General features: G+C 49.4%; 1 protein-coding gene across 1 annotated transcript; it reads right to left on the reverse strand.

Moving 5' to 3' along the window:
* Window positions 1-1,168: 1,168 nt before the first annotated feature.
* On the reverse strand, window positions 1,169-6,695 carry ZNF689 (zinc finger protein 689). The gene is made up of 3 exons (XM_069486039.1): window positions 6,188-6,695; window positions 5,870-5,983; window positions 1,169-4,042 (listed from the first exon to the last, which is right to left on the reverse strand). Exons 1-3 carry the CDS (start codon window positions 6,390-6,392, stop codon window positions 2,862-2,864), a joined length of 1,500 nt encoding a protein of 499 aa, XP_069342140.1. The 5' UTR covers window positions 6,393-6,695; the 3' UTR covers window positions 1,169-2,861.
* Between the last annotated feature and the right edge of the window lie 2,728 nt (window positions 6,696-9,423).

Consider the following 9,423-nt stretch of genomic DNA (forward strand, 5'->3'; position numbering starts at 1 on the left):
CTGAACTCAAGTGATCCTCCTGCCTCAGCCTCCCAAGTAGCTGGGATTACAGGCACATGCCACCATGCCTGGCTAATATTTCTATTTTTTATAGAGATGGGGGCTCACTATTTTTCTCAGGGTGGTCTCCAACTCCTCACTTCAAGTGATCCTCCCACCCTGTCCTCCCAAGTGCTGGGACTACAGGCATGAGCCACTGTGCCTGGTCTACAGTGATATTTTGGATCTCCTACAATTAGAATCAGTTTAGATCCAATGTCTAGTAATCCCTGAAAATTCTAGTTACTTCCCTGTCTCCAATGCCCAGTCCGATACCCAGCCTCTAATGCAACCCAGGCTGCAAGTACATTTGAAAAAGATTAGGAAGATCTACAGCATATGTTTTTGCCACTATAGTATGGTCCTATTCAAAGGGACCAGGCCACCCCTTACTCAAAGGGCTCTAGGTCTGTGAATAGGCTCATCTGAGGATTCGTTGAGGGCAGGGCCTTGCATTTTGGCATATTCAGCAAGATATATGGGAACATGAGACCCATGGAAATGTTATCTCCTAACACCTACTTTATAGAATTCTTGTAAACATAAGATTGGAATGTGTTATATATAAAGTACCTTAACACAGCACATGGCACATCATAAAAGCTAATACTGCAGTAGGCCAAAGAATAAACAGATACTATGAATGAATGTAGGCTTCAGGAAATTTAGCTGAAAATGGGAGATGGAGACAGAGGGAAAAGTTTTTTTATTGTTTTAAGGACCTATCCTTGCATATTTACAGGCTGGAGTGCGTTTGGGACAAGAGGACTCTGAAACCATGAAACTAAAAAAGGAGAAACCAAGGCCTATCAAGTTTTATGAATTACAATCCAGTCCCCAAAAAAGTTACAAAGTTCTCAGGTGAGGAAATACTGGGGTCAGCCTGGCGATAAAGGGTAGGGAAAAAGCCAGTTCTCCAACGGGGGCTGGGCAGATGTTCTCTTCTGTCTCTGCTAGGGCAGGGCAGGGCAGGCCTGCTGGACTCAGGGGTGCATCTCCATCAGAACAGTAAAAGTTTCCACTCAGTCAAGGAACCAGATTTACACTGTGTAAACAGTAATTCCACACAGAACATAATTCATTCATCAGACATTTTAATGAGACCCAGTCTGGTATGACCCCTGCCTGGGGGTAGCTCATCATCCAAGGAGAAACAGACAAACAGTTACAATGCGGACTGGCTAAACAGAAACAGAACAGAGGTAATTACACAATGCTGTGCTCCCCAGCTGCTCCCACACTCTGGCGCTGAGATCAGAAGAGCTGTAGGAAAAAGCAACAGGGGGAGGAGAACTACCCACTCCAGCTGTTGGAATATGAGAAGTCACGTTTGGAAATTCCAATTTGGCGCAGCTGCCCAAGGCAAAGTGGTGGACCTTTTTCACATTTATAATAATTCGGTAAAGCTTTACTGAGCTAGGGAGGCATATGAAAGATTAAGACACATTGCTGCTGCCACTGCCGCCGCTGCCCCTCTGAAGGGAGGCAGGCATGGATGCCATTTGATGACTATAGACTCCTCCTCTTTGTAGTCAATTCCTAACTTTCGATCCTCCTTCAAAGGCCTCACCTAATTCTATGAAAAAATGTTGACTGAGGCTTCATAGAAGGTTCTGTGCTGATTCTCCTAATTCTGATGAGACCCAGGGAGGAGTAAGACCCAATTCTCAAGGATTTGCCAGCCACTGGCTGCCTGGAACTAATCCAAGTCCACCAGATAAAGCATAAGCCAGTCCTGTATTTACTTCTTGCTGCTAGACCACAGGTCCCTTGTTTTTCCTTAAGTTCAACCTTCTCCCAAAGCTTACTGCACTTATGTCTCATACCCGACTTGAACCAATTTTCCAAACACAGCAGGGAAAAGACTTAGCTCTATGGCTAAGTCTAAAAAAAAAAAGAAAAAAAAAAGGTTCAGGGCATTTAGACATCTGCAACACAATAAAGCCCTGGTCCAGTGCAGCTGCACCCAAATCCAGTGCAGCCGGGAGCTGCTGAGACAAGGACAGAACACGGAAGTGCACAGCATACACTGTGGGTGCCGCCTTAGTTTTGTATGACCCTTTTAAAGGGACATTGAAAACTAGTGCGTTTGGAGAGAGATCATGTGGGAACTGAAACCCCATCTTAAGGGATGATTGATCACATTAGTGCTATTTGGCCTGAAAACTTGGGGCAAAGTGGTTGTGATTAAGTCATCTGAAGGGCTGCCATATAGACGAACTATTTAAACATATTCTAGGCAAGGTTTACAGAGAACGTGGTGCTTGACAACCTTCTATAAAGACCAGTGCTATCCCAGGTGAAATGACCTGCCTTGTGAGGTAGTGAGCTCCCTGTCAAGGGAAGTTTTCGATCAAGGGGTAGAAGACCACTTGGCAGGAATGCTGTAAAAAGCGGGCCAAACCAGGTTTCTCCAAGCTGGTAGAGAGGAAGAGGAAGAGGCAGAGTAGAAGGTCCTACCCCTACAATGGGATTCTCCTGACTGCATGGGAGGGGCCATGTAACCCCTGCACGAACACACTAGAAAAGCAGACAGCCCCCGAAACAGATGGGGAGAACTTTAGCCCTGATATCCACACACATAAATTATTTTAGGCTAGAGTAGCTGGGAAAACTTTAACCAAATGATGTCGCTACTCCTAATGGGACTGTCCTTGACACACAAGGAAGGCAGCCAGCGCAGCGGAATATACTAAAGTTCAGTTCTGTGCAGCAAGAGACCTGGGTTTCAGTTCTGACTTTGCCCTGCGTGACCTAGGGCTCCTCCTCCCCTCTTCTGGGCCCCTCCATGAAATGAAATGAACGTTGCAGTCCTTCCCATTCTAAAGGGCACTGCCCCTCTGACTGGGCCCCCCAGCAGATCTAGGGCTACAGTTTTGGGCCTTGGGGCTACACTTGTGGACAGCCAGAGACCACCTCTGGCGGAAGCATCGGCCACACTCCAGACACGGGAAAGGCTTCTCCCCAGTGTGCAGTAGCTGGTGCTGAGCCAGGTGGCTCCACTGGGCAAAGCGCTTGGAGCAAAGGTCGCAGGCATAGGGCCGCTCGCCTGAGTGCACGCGACGGTGACTGGACAGCAGCGAGGGGTAGGCAAAGCGCCGGCCACAGTCGTCACAAGCGTGCAGTTTCTCCTCCGTGTGCGTGCTGCGATGTATGGCCAGGGAGCCGCTCCGCCGGAAGGCACGTCCACAATCTGGGCAGGGGTAGGGCTTCTCTCCCGTGTGCAGGAGCTGGTGCTGGAGCAGGGTACTGCGCTGCGAGAAGCGGGCCTCGCAGTGCTCGCAGGCATAGGGACGCTCCCCAGAGTGTACACGCCGATGACTGACCAGGCGAGAGGACGAGGAGAAACGCCGCTCACAGTCTGGACACGGGTAGGGCTTCTCGCCAGTGTGGATGCGCTGGTGAATGACTAGGGCAGTGCGCTGGCGGAAGCGGCGGTTGCACTCGAGGCAGGTGTAGGGCTTCTCTCCTGTGTGTGTGCGCTGGTGGATGGCTAGCAGGGACGGGTAGGCGAAGCGACGCCCACAGCTGGGGCACTGGTGGGGTTTCTCGCCTGTGTGCGTGGTCCGATGATTGGCCAAGGACCGGCTCCTACGGAAGCAGCGGCCACAGTCAGGGCAGTGGTAGGGCTTCTCGCCTGTATGGATAACCTGGTGCTGGGAGAGGTTCTTGCGCTGAGAGAAACGTTTGCCACACTGGTCACAAACATAGGGGCACTCACCAGAGTGTGCCCGCCGGTGACTGACCAGCAGGGATGGGTAGGAAAAGCGGCGCCCACAGTCTGGGCAAGGGTAAGGCTTTTTCAGATTCTGGGCACACTTGTGGCTCTCCAGGGCCGGGTGATCAGGGAAGGTACAGCCACAGTCAGGGCAGATGGGGCCCCCGGATGTTTGCCTGGGAATCAGTCGGGGTTTGCTGGGCCGCCGGCCTCGCTTTCCCTTTCGGGGTGGCTCCTTAGGTGGGAATACTTCCTTCTCCCCATTCTTCTTTCTGGTTCTGTTGTCTACAGGAACACAGGGAGAAATTACTTTAACAAACACTGGGCTCCTACCATTGCCTATTACAAGTAGAAAGCCAACAGCCTCAGGCCCCATCCTCAATTGTGACTGCCACAGACAGCTAAGTGTTACATACTATTATGGAAATATGGAATTTATTAAAGGAGCCCCTAAACCAGCTTGGAGAAGTCTGGTAAGATTTCTTGGAGGAGATTAAGCTGATTTAAAAAACTGAACATTTTTGAAGAGGTAGCTTACATAGTTCAAACTTCAAAATATTTTAAAAGGAGCACAGAGATGGCTTGCTCCCACCCTTGTCCCTGTCTACCTTGCAGACACTGTATTAATTAGTTTCTTCTAGTGTTTTCTTGTGCGATACAAATATGTTCTCTTCTCCATCTCTCTTATATTCTAAAGATCGTTCTATGTTGGCACATGTCCTTATTCTATTTCGTGGTTGTGTAGAATGAGCCATAGTTTATGTAACTCAGTTGATTGTTAAAAGATGAACTAACATAATGGAGTGTTGGGAAGGTTGAAATGGCAGAGCAGGCAGAGAGACAGCATGAAAGTTCCCAGGCTCAGTGTGCACGGGCTGTAAGATCTTAGACAAAAAGTGTAAGGCAGGAAGTGGAAATGAATGAGGTGTGAGCTGGCGGTGACTGGCTCATACGGCCCTCTAAGCCAATGGTTCTTAAATTCATTGTGACCAGAATCCTTTGAAGGGCTTACTGAAACAAGTTGCTGGGTCCTGGATTCAGCAGGTCTAGGATAGGGTCCAAGAATTTGCATTTCTAACAACTTCCGGAGTTATGGTGCTGCTGGTCTGGGACACTTTGAGACCACAGATGTTAGAACTATTAAGAATCCTGGACTGGCGAGGCGTAGTGGCTCACACCTGTAATCCTAGCACTGTGGGAGGCGGAGGAGGGGGGATCGCTTGAGCTCAGGAGTTCAAGACCAGCCTGAGCAAGAAGGAGACCCTGTCTCTAATTTAAAAAAAAAAAAAATTAAAATTAAAAAATTTTAAAAAAAGGACCCTGGACTATATTTTATCTAATGGCTCACAAATTTAGATGTATATCCAAATCAACTGAGGCTACTAAAAAAATATAAGTTCCTAGACATCCGTCCTGGAATCTGTATTTTTACCAAGTTCCCCAAATGACTTAGATACAACCGACAGCCATTTGACAACCTTGGCAAAAACTAACTGAAAAGTTTTAAGCAAGGAAATACAATGGTTAGATCTGAACCTCTGAAAGATATCCCTGGCCTTAGAGAATCTGGCACAGAAACTCCAGCCCAGACAGTTCCATCTGCCCCTGGTGGATCTGGCTGGCGCCTTTCTACCAGAGTGGTGTTAACCAGAGCTTTGCTTGGTCCTGAGGAAAGTGCAGTATGTCCTTCACTGATTAGGGTCACCCCACCATAAGGGCAGAAAGAGGCCTGCATCCCAGGTTCCCCACGAGCTCCTTTCAAGCAAAACCCAGAAAACTCCCAGAAGTTTAGGGTCTCTCAGTCAGGACCCAATTCAAAGGAGGCTGGGGGCAGGGACCCTGGGAAGGAGACAGGAAGGCAGCTCCTTTTAAAAGCTCACTGATTCTTTTGGACGCGATCGGGAAGTGCAGGTGGTTAGCTTGCAAAGGGACGTGGGAATCTGTGTGGTGGACCGCCCCACACCACCACAGCCAAGAACCGGAGGCTGTGAAAATAAACACAGTAAACGCAGCACCACAGCATGGGTCATGGGACAAAACTCTGGACTGAGTCATTAGAGGCTAGCACGTTACAGGAGGGCTGCAGGCTCTCCAAAGTTATTTTTCACTCACTTCTCTGGACTGTTACCCTTCTTGGGCACTCCTGTGGGTCTAGGGCAGCTGGTTCCCAGTCATCGGTATTTCGTTCCAACCAGGAGATGAGGGCTGGTTTGGGACCTGCGCACCCTGGGGAAGGAGAACAAGTCAGAGGGCCGGCTCCTAAGTAACACCGGGTAAATATCTACCCGATGGCATCTCCTGCAGAGCCCCTGCCCCCTCCCCTGACACAAGCTGGTCGCAGGCCAGGACCTTGAACTCCCTTCCCTCCCCCCGCCCCCAAGCTCCTCCAGCCCTTCGCGCCCCGCGGAAGCGGATTGGGCCCGGCCTCACCGAGCGCGCCCAGGTGGCCGTAGGTCTCCCGCATCACGTCCCGGTACAGGGCCCTCTGCGCGGGCCGCAGACACCCCCACTCCTCCGGGGAGAAGTACACGGCCACGTCCGCGAACTTCACAGCCCTCGGCCTCCTTCCCCTTCTCCGACTGGGTCTGGCCTGTCCTGGTCCCCGCGCGGCTAGCGGAGCCGAAGGCGGCGCCATTGGGCCCGAGAAGCCGGCCCCACGGCCTTCCCCGTCCAGGCCTCGGCCCTTGGTCGCCGGCGGACCCAGGGATCTGGGAGCCCCAGCCGGACGGGGGCTGAGCGTGGCCGGGGAGGCCCGGAGGGAATCGGAATCGGCCGCCCGCGGGGCCGGCGGAAACCTCTCTCTGTTATTCAGGAAACTCCTGCCCGAACTTGGGGGAAAGGCACCGGAAGATGCCTTCGGGGAAGATGGCGGCGCTGCCACCGCACCGCCTTTGCCTGGAACACAGGCAGCTTCCAGCTATCGATTTTATTGACCGGAGCGCCATGCCGGCTTCCTAACCTCTCTGCCCTCAAGTGTAATGGCGCTGCGATTGGGCTTCACGGCCCCGTTTTTCCGCGTCCCCGTTCCACGCGTTCATTGGGCGTTGGCCGAAGATCGAGCGTTCTCATTGGGTGCCGGCAAAGGCGCCTGTTTGAACGAGGCCAACAGATGCGTAAGGGCAGAAGCCGGTCCCTTAGCGCCCGCTACTGCCTTGAGTTGCGCGCAGGTTGCGGCGACCTAGGATCAGTGGAAGGCCCTCTGGCTGTTTTTCGCTGTTCTCTGGCAGACTCAGCCTATCTCTGAGTTAGGGAAGGATCTGAGCGACAGAGCCCCTCGGGCCAAGCTGGAGCTGAGATTATCGTTGGTTCTTTTTGTGGTTTTCTCAGAGCATCCTTCGTTTTGGATGACGGTTAACTTTATTGTTACCCTTTTAGGGGAGGAAATTAACGTTATCGTTTCCTGGGGGCAGGCGGCATGCCCAACATATCACACATTTCCTCTTATTTATTCTTTGCTACCATTTTGTGAACTGGTGGTTATCCTCCGGTTCTACCGTTGAAGAAACGATTTCAGAGGGATTCCATGAGTTTCCAGGGTCACATTGCTGGTAAAGAGGAGGGACAAAGATTTAAACCTGGGGCTGACAGGGCCTTTATTCACGTCACTGGACTGGGCATCTTTCTTAACACTATCCTAATTTGCTTGCCAACCCAGGAATTCCTCAGCTCTTGGTCTCTTCTAAGGTTCAATCTTCTGCATAATCTCTATACATTATTTTTACATGACATTTGTTCAATGCACAAAACATAGTGCTAGGCAGTTAGGAGATGCAGGGTTACAGAAATAAGTCATGGGCTGTTCTTTGAATGGAGTTTACAGTCTAGTGAGGCATATAAATTCACAACTACTGGTAATAGAATGATTCAAATATGTATGTGAGGGCACAGAAAATTGCTGATGGCAGCAGCCCGCACCCACCCCATCATTCCTCTCGCCTGTGTAAGTGTTAACGGTGCAGTTTCACCAGCTCAGTGCCATTTCCCAGGGGATCGGGGGCAGGAGAATGTGCCATTTGCCAATCTCTCACCTCAGTTGGTGACATACACATCTATCTCTCTAACCCATTCATCAATATTTTAAAGCACCTACTGTGACCAAAACACTACCTCAAAGCCTTCAAGGAATAAAGACAAACAATGTGACAGAAAAAGTCACAAAATAAGACAGGTGGTGAGACACTCTGAGGAAGATGTTTGAACAAAGGTGACAGAAAAAAAAACTGCAGTTAACATTTCTTGAGTTCTATTCTGACCTAGGGAAAGGTGGCTATTTATTGAACTAGTGGGGATTTGGGGCAGGGAGGGGGTGGACAGCATTGGTAGAATGTCAAAATTGCCCAAATGATGAGTAAATCATAATCCCTCTTCTTCTTCTCCTCCTCCTCCTACTCCTCCTCCTCTCTTTCTTCTTCTTCCTTTTTTTTTTTTTTTTTTCTCTTTTGAGACCGAGTTTTGCTCTGTTGCTCTGGGTAGAGTGCGGTGGCATCATCACTCACTGTAACCTCAAACTCCTGGGCTCAAGTGATATCCCTGCCTCAGCCTCCAGAGTAGCCTGGACTGGCTAATTTTCTTTCTTTCTTTTCTTTTCTTTTTTCTTTTCTTTCTTTCTTTCTTTCTTTTTTTTTTTTTTTTTTTTGGTGGAGACGGGGTCTTGCTCTTGCTCAGGCTGGTCTCAAACTCCTGACCTCAAGCAGCCTCCCAGAGTGCTGGGATTACAGGCATGAACCATTATGCCTGGCCAGAATCCCTCTTGTTAATGAACTTCCAAATTGATGCATCAGGTGGGAAACAGGTTTGGTCTATGAAGGGGTAGGATTTAGGCAGGGCATTGGTGCTCAATATACATTTGTTGAATAAACAGCTGAATTCCATGGCCATAAAGGTCCATGGAAAATCCAGGAAATTGCTAGGTGTGAAGGGAATAATGATACTTTCTGATGTAGTAAAATACATTTATGGTGAAACTGAAGGATTGAAAGGGTGAATTGACACCAGATATGGGAGGGCTTTATCCTGTACATTGGGAAGCTCCTAAATAAGTCTATAGAAGTGAATGACCTTCCAATGTTTCAGGAAGTTTGTGGTTTCTGGTAGTTTGCAGGATGAACTGATAGCTTTGTGCCTACTCTTTCTGTGTACACGTAGTTCACTTTGCAGAAATAAGAATGTAAATTTAGGCTGCTAAAAGAATAAAAAGGCAAATGGATAGCAAACCATTTCATTTGGAAGGAAGGAAGGGACTGAACAGAGGAAGCTGGGAAGGAATCAGACTTTTTCTGTAGACATCTTGCCTTAATGGTAAGGCTGTGCTATCACCTGAATGAGGAGAAGATGAGATTGAACAGGAAAGGAAGATGATGAAATACTGAGGTGAGGAGGTGCCCATCCAGGAAGGGGGAAGGCAAGCTGGACTGAAGATGCAGCCTCCTCCTGGTCGTTCTGGACTCTTGCTGTCAAGAGCCCATTTGGGCCAGGCGCGGTGGCTCACGCCTGTAATCCTAGCTCTCTGGGAGGCCGAGGTGGGCGGATCGTTTGAGCTCAGGAGTTCGAGACCAGCCTGAGCAAGAGCGAGACCCCACCTCTACTAAAAATAGAAAGAAATTATATGGACAGCTAAAAATATATATAGAAAAAATTAGCCGGGCATGGTGGTGCATGCCTGTAGT

Source organism: Eulemur rufifrons, chromosome 14, assembly GCF_041146395.1.
Source record: "Eulemur rufifrons isolate Redbay chromosome 14, OSU_ERuf_1, whole genome shotgun sequence".
NCBI lineage: Eukaryota > Metazoa > Chordata > Mammalia > Primates > Lemuridae > Eulemur > Eulemur rufifrons.